At 36.5% G+C, this 13612-nt stretch overlaps 1 protein-coding gene across 1 annotated transcript in view; it reads left to right on the top strand.

Annotated features, from left to right (window-relative positions):
* Positions 1 to 13612, top strand: part of TULP3 (TUB like protein 3) — a 59741-nt gene that overhangs the window by 21031 nt on the left and 25098 nt on the right. Inside the window, exon 2 of the mRNA XM_031939310.1 lies at positions 3520 to 3571. Coding sequence (XP_031795170.1) covers positions 3520 to 3571 — 52 coding nt within the window. The remainder of the gene's footprint in view (positions 1 to 3519; positions 3572 to 13612) is intronic.

Raw genomic sequence — 13612 nt, 5'->3', positions numbered from 1 at the left:
ATCAATAAACATTTATCAAGTGCCTACTATGGACCATGCTAAGATAAGTTTTTTTTTGGGGGGAGGGATACAAAATGAAGCAGAAGACAGTCTCTGCCCTCCAGAAGCTTACTATCTGATGGGGGTACCATCTGCCAACAACTAACTTCAAAGCAAGTTGTATACAAAATGAATAGAAAATAATAAAGGCACTAGAATTAAGAGGGATTGGGACAGGATTTCTGTAGGAATATTAAAAGTTAAAACCTCTTAAGAAAGGTATTTATAGCAATGATAATTTATTCAATCAACCTCAGCCCAGATGTTGGCCCATAGTTCAATGATAGAGAGCAGAGTGCTGTAATATGAGTATCATCTTTGGTGATAGTTTGTGTGTGTCTTCAAGATTTATGAGCCCTTGAATTTTGTCTTTCTCATTTAGAGCAGTTGGAAAGTTTTATTCCCATGCCTTTTCATGAAAACTGAAGTCAAAAAACTTTAAAATAATTATTAAATTCTGTTCTTGTCACAAATCAGGAATCCTTTCTGTCCTGTTCAATTTAGTAACCAAAGTTAGATTTATTACTAGGTACCTTTAAGTATACAAAAATGAGGGGGGGGGGGAATTCCATAAATTCTGCGAGATCGTTTTCTAATTCAAAAAGAATTCTTATTCCTTATGATTGTAAATATACGAATTATCTTTGCTATCATTTTTAAGCTATAATTTAAACTGCTTGGATGGCTTAATAAAACTGTCATTTTCAGACAGTAACAGCGCTTTAAAATGTTATGATTGCTCAACATATATTTAGTGTCTATACCAGTGAGTTCAAAGTGCTTTGATTATATGCTGTATTTTTTTAAATATTTTTTAAATTAAATAACTTTTTTATTGACAGAACCCATGCCAGGGTAATTTTTTACAACATTATCCCTTGCACTCACTTCTGTTCCGATTTTTCCCCTCCCTCCCTCCACCCTCTCCCCAACATGGCAAGCAGTCCTATACATGTTAAATAGATTACAGTAGATCTTGGATACAATATATGTGTGCAGAACCGAACAGTTTTCTTGTTGCTCAGGGAGAATTGGATTTAGAAGGTATAAGTTGCTCGGGAAGAAGAACAAAAATGCAAGCAATTTACATTCATTTCCTAGTGTTCTTTCTTTGGGTGTAGCTGCTTCTGTCCATCCTTGATCAATTGAAATTAAGTTAGATCTTGTCTTTGTTGAAGAAATCCACTTCCATCACAATACATCCTCATACAGTATCGCTGTTGAGGTATATAATGATTTCCTGGTTCTGCTCATTTCGCTCAGCATCAGTTCATGTAAGTCTCGCCAATCCTCTTTGTATTGTCCTGCTGGTCATTTCTTACAGAACAATAATATTCCATAACATTCATATACCACAATTTACTCAACCATTCTCCAATTGATGGGCATCCATCCATTTTCCAGTTTCTAGCCACTACAAACAGGGCTGCCACAAACATTTTGGCACATACAGGTCCCTTTCCCTTTTTTAGTATCTCTTTGGGGTATAAGCCCAGGAGAGACACTGCTGGATCAAAGGGTATATATGCTGTATTTTTGACTGTTAAATTCAACTTGCCCAAATTTGAAAATTTTTTTTTTTTTTTGGTTGATTGGTGTCTGTGTATGGCATTCAATACAAATTTAGTTTGTGATAATTTCTCCATCCTTAGAAAAGTTAAGAGCCCAAGTTTATTAATTAGCCATCAAAGGTTATGGCATACTTCTAGAATTTTTTTTCTATATAGGAACCCTAACTCTGGTGTAGAATTGAAGTTTGGGCACCTTAGTGATGAAATAATAATGCATTAAACATGTTTCCCATCCCCAGTCTTTCAGGAAACACACTAGATGTGAATTATGTAACAAACGTGGAAACTACTATTCTTATAGCAGTGAGCCCGTTTCATTTCTAATTTATATCATGGCATATGTCAGGGTAAAAGTAAATGGTTACTCAAAAGGCAGAGGAGGGAGACTTTATCCTAATCTCTGCAATGATAATAGTTACAGAATTGGAGAAAGTTGAAAAAGGACCCCTGAGGCCATATAATCCCACCTATACTTGAACTAACCTTTGTTTTAAGATCTCCATTGAGGAAGAAATCATTATTTCCTGAGGGCAGTGCATTAGGCTATTAGATAGCTCTGTTTGTTAGGAAGTTTTACTTTTTATTAAGCCTAATTTTTCTTCTTTGTAGTTTTCATCCATTGATTGCTCTTGGTTTTGCCTTCTGCGGTTGAATTGTTTAAAACTTCTTCCATATAACAGCTTTAATAATAGTACAACTAATACTAACTAGCATTCGTATAGCACTTTGTTTACAAAAAGTCTTACAAATATTATCTCATCTTATCTTTATAACAATCCTGTATGGTGGATGCTATTATTATCACAGAGATGAGGAAACTGAGGCAAACATTAAATGTCTTGGTGACACACAGGTAATAAATGTTTGAGTCTAAATTTGAAGTCATTTTTGTGACTTATGGTCCACCAAGATAGCTTGTCACCTTAAGTCATTATCAGATTTCTTGGAGAAAGTTGTTATGAAGGGTTATGAAACTAAAAGATTGGTTAAGGAAACAGTCTGAATAGTTTGCGTTCTAAAATATAAAAATAGGATTTGGAGAATCAGAAAATACCACATTTCTAAGTCCCTGGAGTTTATTAGATCTTAATTACAGATATGTTGACATAAAATTTAACTAATTCAAAATTTTTAAATCTCAGCATAGCTCAGTATTACATTCTTACCTCAGATCCAGGAAGGAGTAGTGATATAACAGTGCTAGGATAAAATACAGACAATTAATATTCTTGGGCATAAGTAAATAATTGGTAGCATTGGAACAAGAACTCATTCTTAATATGTTGGGATAGTCTGTAGCCGTTTGTAAAAAGTAATATAACCTAAAAACTGTTTTTAGGAAGAATTTCCCATTATGATAGGCCTATAATTCCTGATGGGAAAATCTGTGATCTACTGGGAAAACAGGAACACTAATGTACTGTTGGTGGAGTTGTGAACTGATCCAACCATTCTGGAGAACAATTTAGAACTATGCCCAAAGGGCTATAAAACTATGCATAACCTTTTTTCCATCACTGTGACTACTGAGTTTATATACCAAAGAGATCATAAAGAAGGGAAAAGGAAAGTGCAAAAATGTTTGTGGCAGCCCTTTTTGTAGTGTCAAGGAAATGGAAACTGAATGGAAGACCATCAGTATCAGTTGGAGAATGACTGAGTAAGTTATGGTATATGAATGTAATGGAATATTATTCTATAAGAAAGGATCAGCAGGATGATTTCAGAAAAGACTGAAAAACATGAACTTATTCTGAGTTGAGCAGAATCACAAGAATATCATACACAGTAATAGCAACAATTGCCTTAAGAGAAATTGAAGGGCCAAGTACATGTGTGAGATGGATCTAGCCATGTTTTCACAAGTTTTTTTCTTCCTTTGTCTTTTTTTTTTTGTTTGTTTAAACAGAGCCTTTGAAGATGAAAATATGAAACTCCGGCAGTTAAAATTGGATAATCAGGTAAGATAGTCTTTTTTTTTTTTTTTTCAATGCTTCAGATTGTGTTCTTTGATGATCTTTTCTTTTCTCAAGCAAGGTAGATTTTCTCCTTGATCACTTAATGGAACAAAGGCTAGAAAGGGATATGAACCTAGGTTTATTCACTAAATGGTGTCTTTTGAGTTGGTATAACCCATGACTCAGGAATGCAGTTTTCTGTTTACGTAGACCAGGTTTGGTCTTGTGGGACAGCTTCTGTAGAAGCATCAGAAAATAGCTCAGGTCTCCATCTTTACAGAAAAGTAAAAGTGTTCTCTGCTTCCATTGTAAGAATTCAGGCAGATAATAGACTGCAGGATAGTCTTTAAACAAAAAAGCTAAAAATTGAAAAGACACAGATCTTAACCTCATTAATGATAAAGTTGAGCTCTTCTTTTTCTAGTGAGTCAGTCTCCTCCCCAGGGACTTACACGGCACTCCACACTCAAAGATACTACCTTTACTCAGGGTCTTACAGCTAGGAAGTGTTGTGTCTGAGATTAGATTTGAACTCGGGTCCTCCTGACTTCAGGGCTCGGGCTCTATCCAATTGCGCCACCTAGCTGCTCCTACCTTCATTCTTTAAGAGGGCTCTAAGTGCTTGCTTTAAGAAGGAAAAGATCTCAACATTGAGATAACCCCTTTTCCTCTGGCCCTGCTGACCATATAACTCATCTACATGAATTAGCTATCATGTGACTGAGTCATGTTCTCTGGCTGCTAATGAGGGCCAGATTAGGATTTACTTCTCTATGTTGTGAATGTCCTTTTCTGCTCCTGAACTACTGGTAGAGCAGAAAGTATTGTCTGTGACTCTGGAGTCAGAGGTCTTGGGTTTACATCCACCCCTGACCTTTCCTTCACCTCCTTGGACCTCAGGTTGCTTATCTATAAAAAGGAGTTAGATTAGATGGCCCTGAGGTCCGTTCCAGTTCTAGATCCGTGGTCCTCCTACATGTGGTGTGCTTTCCAGAAATTTGTCCATTCTCAGAAGACTGGATCTAGGCTCTGTCACTTTGTCCTTGTTGCCAGGGCTGGATTCTTCTTTATCTTTCAGTTGACCATCGCTCTCCATCTCCTACCTCATCTCCGCGCCCCCCCCCCCCCCCCATCTCCTACCTCATCCCCGTCCAACCACTGCCAAATTTCAGGGATTCTATCTCCACACAACTTTTCCTTATTTGTCTTATTTCACTTCCAAAACCACCATTCTAGTTCAGTGTTTTATCATTTCCTATCTAAAATACTAAAACAGTCTACTTACTGGTTTTCCTGCTTCTAGTCTATTTGTTTCTGTGTGTGCAGGTTTCTCCCTATCCCACGAGAGACCTATGCCTGTTCTCTGTTTTGTTTCTGTCTCCCTTTTTGTCTCTTTCTTGTATCTGTTGCTTGCTCTCTCCATGGCAAACTCATGAATATGACTTATGTGATTTACTTAATTAAGTCTTAATGAATACATTTACACTTTACTTGAGGAGATATCTTTAGTGTTAGAATGAAGTGGCCAAAAGGAGCCAGGAGGATTAAAGGGGAACAATATGAAAGATAAACTAGAACCATATTGTGACAGACTTTAAATACTCAGGGTGAGTGGCTCTTTTTGCCTCTAAATTGAAACACTTTGTGTTTCAATTTAGAGGCAAAAGGAGCCACTGGAAATTTTTGAGCAAGGGATAATGTCAGACTTGTGTTGGGGATAATATACTGGAAGGAGTAATGACTAGAAGCAGGAAAACCAATAAGTAGACTGTTTTAGTATTTTAGATAGGAAATGATAAAACACTGAACTAGAATGGTGGTTTTGGAAGTGAAATAAGACAAATAAGGAAAAGTTGTGTGGAGATAGAATCCCTGAAATTTGGCAGTGGATTGGATGGGGATGAGGTAGGAGATGGGGGGGGGGGGGGGGGGGGGGGGGGCGGAGATGAGGTAGGAGATGGAGAGCGATGGTCAATTGAAAGATAAAGAAGAATCAAAAATGACTTCGAGGTTTTGAATCCTGAATTGGATAAACTGGAAGAATGGTGGTACCTTCAGGGAAAATAGGTAAGTTTGGAGGATATGTTTAGAAGAGAAGATAATTAGCTCAGTTTTGAAATGCAGAATTGGAATAACTGCCAGGATATCTCAGATGTCCAGTGGGTAGTTGGTGATGCTATTACAGAATTACAGAGTTACAGAAAGAGATTAGGGCTTAGAATTATAAATTTAGGAGTTGTCTGCAAAGACATGCTCAGTGGGCCCATGGGAGTAAAGGAGAGGTCACTAAAGGAAACAGTTTGGATGGTTCAGAGCTAGAACTTCTCAGATCATCCAGTTCAATCCCCTTCAATGCACAGATGAGGAAACGGAAGCCAGATAAAGTGACATTTCAAACAATTGGGTTGAATCAGCAAGCAATTCAGTCCACCACCAGTTCTTTCATAACCCAGATAGTAATTTATGTACATCTGGTGATTTGGTCTTGTTGACAGATTGAATTGGATCAGAAATATTATTTAGAGGCATAATGTGTTAGATTTGACTGCAGCCTATATAATAAAAGCTGTATTGTATCTTATCAGTTAAAAGATTCTCAACACCAAGGTTCTTCACATAAGCCATACATATGTCTTATAATGAATGTAAGCTCTCAGAAGGTGGGGATATGTCAGATACCTCTTTCTCTTCATCCATTCTGTTAAGCATGTTCTCTTTCTGTTCTTATTTCATAGAGTTTATCTATTATTGTAGTTTTATCATTTTTATGCCAATAACTTTGTAATCTATATCTTTAGACTTAGCCCTAATCTTATTTTTAAACTTTATTATATATTTTTGTATTTCATTTTTCCAAATACATACAAAGGTAGTTTTCAATATTCACCTTTGCAAATCTGTGTTCCAGATTTTTCTCCCTCTTTTCCCCTCTGTCCGTTCCCCAAGACAGCGAGATTCTAAATATAGTTTCATATTTATCATGCTGATGAAAAAAAAAAAAATCAGACCAAAAGGGAAAAAGACACGAGAAAAAAAAAAAAATGAACAAGCTTACAACAACAGAAAAAAAGGTGAAAATAGTATATGTCTACATTCAGTCTCCATAGTTCTTTCTCTGAATGTGGATGGCACTTTCCATCACAGATCTATCAGAATTGCCTTCAATCACCGCGTTGCTGAAAAGAGCCATGTCCATCAGAATTGATCATCACATAATCTTGTTGTTGCTGTTTATAATGATCTCCTGGTTCTGTTCACTTCACTTAGCTTCAGTTCACGTCAGTCTTTCCAGGCTTTTCTGAAATCAGCCTGCTCATTATCTCTTATAGAACAATAATTTTCTATTATATTCATATACCATAACTTATTCAGCCATTCCTCACTTGAGGAACATCCTCTCAATTTCCAGATCCTTGCCACTACCAAAAGGACTGCCACAAACATTTTTGCACATATGGGTCCCTTTCCCTCCTTTAAGATCTCTTTGGGATATAAGCCCAGTAGAAACACTGCTGAATCAAAGAGTATGCACAGATTGATAACTTTGTGGGCATAATTCCAGATTGCTCTCCACAATGGTTGGATCTGTACAGAGTTCCACCAACAATGCATCAGTGTCCCAGTTTTCCCACATCCCCTCCAACATTCATCATTATCTTTTCCTGTCATCTTAGCCAATCTGAGAAGTGTATAGTGGTACCTCAGAGTTGTCTTAATTTGTATTTCTCTGATCAATAGTGATTTAGAGCATCCTTTCAGATGACTAAAAATGTTAGATCTAATCTTGTCTTCACATGGATGTTGGCTGTTTCCATTTGAATGGCCCACAGTGATCTCATGTATGCTGAACTCATTATTCCCATATGTATCAATTTTCCTCCATTAATGGTGCCACAATTTTCCTGGTCTTTCAATCAAAATACAAATCATCCCTTTCCTTCTACAGTGATACATTACCATATTCTTTAATTTTTTTTTCAAAATACTCCTTATTCTTTCCATTTTCGTTCCTATTTTATTAACATAGTTTCATATCTGATGGTTTCATATCTGAATTACTACATTAGCTTCCTAAGTGTATATATTTTCATAAGAAACAGTTTGGCATTGTGGGTAAAGACCTGGTCTTTGGGTTAGGAAGACCTGAGTTCTAGTCCCACCTTTGACACATGCTGACTGTGTATGTGTGTGAGAGATCTTGGGCAAGTTACTGAGGCTCTGTCAATGCCTCACAGTATAAATTGGCAGGAAATCTGTCACTGTGCAGTGGGAAAAGAAGTTCCTTACCAATACCACCCTATACTGATGAAAACATATATCCATTTGGAAAAATTGTGTGTGTGTGTGTGTGTGTGTGTGTGTGTGTGTGTGAAGAGACTGACAAAGATATGCAAAGATATGTACGTCTGTGTGTGTGTGTGCACATATTGTTTCCCTTGTATTTGTATTCCCAGTACCTTGTATAGTTTGGCTGTACTTGTACCTTGTACTCGTTTGGCTTTCCCTTCCATTAAATCACAATAATCTCATATTAACTCATTTGTAATTATATTATTATTTTATTTTATTTGTAATTTTTTTCTCTTCCTAATCACTGCTCAAGTCACCATATTATCTGAGTGTGTGGCAAACAAAGAACTGAGAACCAGAATATAGTTCCTTAGGAAAATAGATGCAGCGTACTTATGCTACCTGGTGAAGAACATTATTATAGCCTTTTTAGTAACAGGCTAAGCATCCATATCCATTATCAATACACTTCAGAGATGTAAAAACTTTTCCCGAACAAATGGCTGATGATGGAATGAACTTGCAGATCATATTGATTTTTTGCCTAGGATCCCAAGAGATGTTTGAGAAACTTTAGTACTATTAATTGGATGTATACAAAGACCATAGTCAGCCTATCTAGTCCTGCTGCTGCTTGCTTCTATACTTGTAGCTAGTCTACCCTCTGAGAATTTGGTAATATAAGGCTCTCTCTCAACATCTTAAAGGAGTTCTCAGAAAACTGAGCATCAGAAAAGCTAAGTAATAATTAATTGAGGCTTCTGATAATTCACTTGAGGTTTATTCTTGTTAACTGAGGAGATCCTTTATTTCTTGAAGGAAAGTTATACTACCATGTAATTTACTCCATTCCTTTATCCTTTATGACAACTTTGGTTTTTCAGTCTTTCTTCCCTAGTAGTATAAGAGTAAGCAATCTTGTCAGATTTGAGAGAATAGGATTCTTCAAGTATTATTTGCATCATAAGGAAGCTCTTGAAGTTACTGAATTTCTGGTCTCGATGTGTGTGTGTTGTTATATGTGTATTGATCTACATGATCTAGCAGTGAATAAAATCCCAGTATAATAGAGTTTAATGAAATTTGTTTCCGTTCCAACATACAAAAAAACTATTCCACTCTCATTTTTTTCTGTTGAGCATCTTTTAGCATTTAAGAGAAAGGTAAACTATAAATACGTGTCAGTTTTTATTGTTATGCCCAAATTTACTTAGCATTTGTCATCCTGATCCTGGTATTCAAGACGCTCCACAACCTGACTCCAGTCCATCTTTCAACCTTATCTCATACTACTTCTCTTCATGTATTTTGTGTTCCAGGCAAACTGAACTCTTTACCTCACCTGCATCCCTTCTGTTCTTACTCTGTCTTTTGCCATCTCTGTCTTTGTCAGTCCCATTTCTGGAATGAATTGCCACCTCCAACTCCCTGTCTCCATGTGTTGATGTTTAAGACTTAACATAGATGCTACTTCCCTTCATGAAAGTCTTTCTTCACCTCATCTTTAGCTTAGTGGGCCTAGGGACAGGCTTAGATTTCCTGTAGTATTATGCCTAAAGTGCTTTGCACTTGTCTCACTCTCCATTATAGCACATTTAATTGTCTATGTTTTGTACTCTTATTTGCTTATAAACTTATTGAATCTATTATTATCTGTTTCTAAACATCACCCATACTGTGTAGTGCCCTGAATAAATGTTTCCTGAATTAGGTTGAATCTCCCAAAAAAAAACCCAAAACTTGTGAAGAAGCTGTTATTTAGCATAGTTTTTCTTTTTTTTTTTTTTTACTGTGCATGTAGTTTACAGTGTGGCAGGGTAGAAATAGGTTAGATTTTAGCACTCTACTTTAGTAACTTCAGCTTATAGTTTACATTTTGTCTCGTTTGGCTTTCCCTTCCATTAAATCAAAATAATCTCATATTAACTCATTTGTAATTATATTATTATTTTATTTTATTTGTAATTTTTTTCTCTTCCTAATCACTGCTCAAGTCACCATATTATCTGAGTCCTTTTTTCCTTCATACACAACAGACTAGGTTTAAAAAAAAAAAAAAAAAAGAAGCAACTTAATTTCCTCAGTACTTTCTGAAATATTTGGTGGCTTTCACAGATCACCAGAATGAAAATACTTGTTACTTACATAGCCTATTCCCTCCCCAACTTTCAGTTTTTCCTTTCTAATACTTTTTTGAAGCAGTGTTAGTGAAAAAAGACAAAATGAATGCTTGTCCTTTTGCTTCATGGACAATAGACATAGATAATAACTCTTGTTTAACAGACCTGACTTGACAATTGATTCAAGCATTGTAGATTATTTAATTATTCATATGCTAAGAGTTTGAAATTGTTAGTATTGGGGGGCGGAGCCAAGATGGTGGAGAAGACACATGCAACTTTCTAAGCTCTTCTCTTACCCTCTTTATCAATATTATATCGAGCCTCAAAAATAGTCTTGACTGCTACAATTCGTAAAGATAAGAAGTAGAACAACTCACCGGCCGGAAGAAAATCTGCAGTCTTGCCAAAAAAGGTTGGTTCCGGGGCCAGGGGAGATCAGCGAGACGGGGAGAGAAATTAGGTTCCAAGGAGAGTCTCAAACCGAGGGTGAAGGCACAGATCTCAGCATAGCGCTGAGCCCCAACCCGCAGTATGGGGCTTTTCCTTGGGCAGGCTGTGATCCTGCACTGCAGGAGGATCGCAGCCATGGTTAGCCTCCAATCTGCGAGTGGGGAGCTCGCTTGGGGCCATAGAGCTTTTCCAGGGCCGATTTGCATTGGGCAGAGACACTGGGCAGAGTTCAGGGTGGTCTGCGGTCAGCTATAGCATCACAGTCCCACAAGAGGCTCCGGCCTGGGGCAGTGACACTTTCACCCCTTAGTCTCTAGCTGAGGGCAATCGCTAACCCACTCAGCCCAACTGGGCACTTTGATAGCTTGGCCAGTGCTGAATCCACTTCCTGTTGGGGGAAGGGAAAACTCTCACTCAGAGGTTTACATCTTTCCCTGCTCTGCAGAGGAAGCTGGTAACCCCCTTGCCTAGGAGACCTACCGTAAAGGCTTTAAAACATGAATAAAAAGATGAAAAGAACGATTGACAGCTTCTATGCAGAAAAAGAGCAGGTCAGCAAACCTGAAGAGACCTCAAACAGCAAACATGCATCAGACTGTCCTCCTTACATGATACTCTCATCAGAAGAGACCATTAAAAGTCTCAAAAGAGAGTTAGAAGATAAATGGGGAAAGGAAAGAGAAGCCTTACAAGACAAGCAACAACTTCCTGAAATACTAATTGAAAAAGTAAAAAATCTCAGGAAAGTAAGAATTGTGAATTGAAAATAAAGAATCCACTAGAAAGTAGGATTTGTGAATTGGAAAAGACAAAGAACTCCATAAGAAAGTAGGATCCATGAATTGAAAAAGACAAAGAACACGTAAGAAAGTAGGATCTGTGAATTGAAAAAGAAAATAATTCACTAAAAAAAATTAGTGAAATGGAAAAAATTCCACAGACCAAAAACAACACATTTAAAAACTCAATTGGACATATACAGAAAGAAGTAAAAAAGCTAATGAAGAAAATAATTTTTAAAAATTAGAACTGAACAAATAGAAACTAATGATTCATTGAGACAGCAAGAATCAGTCAAGCAAAACAAAAAATGACAAACTGGAAAAACCATGAATTATCTACTTGCAAAATGACAGACTTGGAAAATAGATCTAGGAGAGATAATCTGAGGATTATTGGACTTCTGAAAACTATGATGAAAAAAAAGAGCCTAGATACTTATTTTACAAGAAATCATCAAAGAGAACTGCCCAGATGTAATAGAATCAGAAGGTAAAATAGGCATTGAAAGAATTCGAACACCTTCTGAAAGAAACCCTAAAATAAAAACCCCAAGGAATATTGTGGCAAAATTTCAGAACTATCAGATTAAGGAAAAAAATTTTACAAGCAGCCAAAAAAAAACCATTTAAATACCGAGGTGCACAATAAGGATCACCCAAGATCTGCTGCCTCTACATTAAAGGAAAGAAGGGCCTGAATATGATATTCAAAGGCACAAGAACTTGGGATGCAGCAAGAATAAACTACTCCAGCTAAGCTGAGCATTTTCTTCCAGGGAAGAAGATGGATATTTAATGAAACAAATGAATTCCATTTGTTTCTGAAGAAAACCAGAACTAAACAAAAAATTTGATCTCCAAGCATAGAACTCAAGAGATGCAGAAAGGTAAAATAACTCTTGAGAATTGTATTTCGTTGTGATATACAAAAAGAATACATGTATAATTTGATTGTACTGATATAACATAAAAAAGGGAAGTAGATATGGAAAAGGGATGATGGCAGAATAAAGTGGGAAGGAGGGATAAAAAGAGGGAAACCACATCCCACAAAGAGGCTAAGGAAACTTATCATATCTGAGGGAATTTAGAGAGGGGAGGAACATTGTGTAATCTTACTTCATCAGAGTTGGCTCAAAGAAAATTAATTGACATTTGTTTTAGAGAAAATTCTCTCTCATCCATTAAAACGGGGAGAGGAAAAGGAAAAGAAAAAGAGTAAATAATGGAAGGAAGGGGAAAGACTCAAAGGGGGAGGGAGGGATTATAAAGAGGATAAGTATCGTGATACAAGAGGGGACAAGCTAAGTTTAAAGGGGAAAGAGGTTGGGGAGGCAAGAATAAGCAAAACATAATCTGGGGTTATTAGGATGGCAGGAAATACAGATTTAGTAATTCTAACCTGCAAATGTGAATGGGATGAACTCCCCATAAAGAGGAGGCAGCAGATAGCAGACTGGATCAAAGTCAGAACCCTACAATATGTTGTTTACAAGAAACACATTTAAAGCAGGGGATACATATAGAGTAAAGGTAAAAGGCTGAGCAAAATCTATTATGCTTCAGGTGAAGTCAAAAAGAGGGTGGCCATCCTTATCTCCAGATCAACAAAAAGTAAAAATTGATCTAATTAAAAGATAAGGAAGGAAACTACATCCTGCTAAAGGAGCTATAAACAATCTAAGCAATATCAATATTAAACATATATGCACCAAGTGGTATGGCACCAACTTCCTAAAAGGAGAAGTTAAGAGAATTGCAAGAAGAAATAGACAACAAAACTGTAATAGTAGGAGATCTCAACCTTACTCTCAGAATTAGACAAATCAAACCACAAAACAAATAAGAAAGAATTAAGAAGTAAATAGAATATTAGAAAAAATTAGGTATGTTGGATCTTTGGAGAAAATTGAATGGAGATAGAAGGAATATACTTTCTTCTCAGCAGTTCATGGAACCTATTCAAAATTGACCATATATTAGACATAAAGACTCAAATTAAATGCAAGAAAGCAGAAATAGTAAATGCTTTCTTTTCAGATCATGATGCAATAAAAACTACATTCAACAAAAAGTTAGGGGGAAATAGACCAAAAAGTAATTGGAAACTAAACAATCTCATCTTATTGCTATAGCAATAAGAGCTGAGAAAGAGATTAAAGGAATAAGAATAGGCAATGAGGAAACCAAATTATCACTCTTTGCCGATGACATGATGGTATACTTAGAGAACCCCAGAGATTCTGCTAAAAAGTTATTAGAAATTAATCCACAACTTTAGCAGAGTTGCTGGTTATAAAATAAACCCACATAAGTCATCAGCATTCTTATATATCACTAACAAAATCCAACAGTCAGAGTTACAAAGAGAAATTCCATTTAAAGTAACTACTGATAAT

Source organism: Sarcophilus harrisii, chromosome 5 (assembly GCF_902635505.1).
Source record: "Sarcophilus harrisii chromosome 5, mSarHar1.11, whole genome shotgun sequence".
Lineage (NCBI taxonomy): Eukaryota > Metazoa > Chordata > Mammalia > Dasyuromorphia > Dasyuridae > Sarcophilus > Sarcophilus harrisii.
The sequence above is the reverse complement of the archived record's forward strand: the minus strand, read 5'-3'. Positions and strand labels throughout refer to the sequence as shown.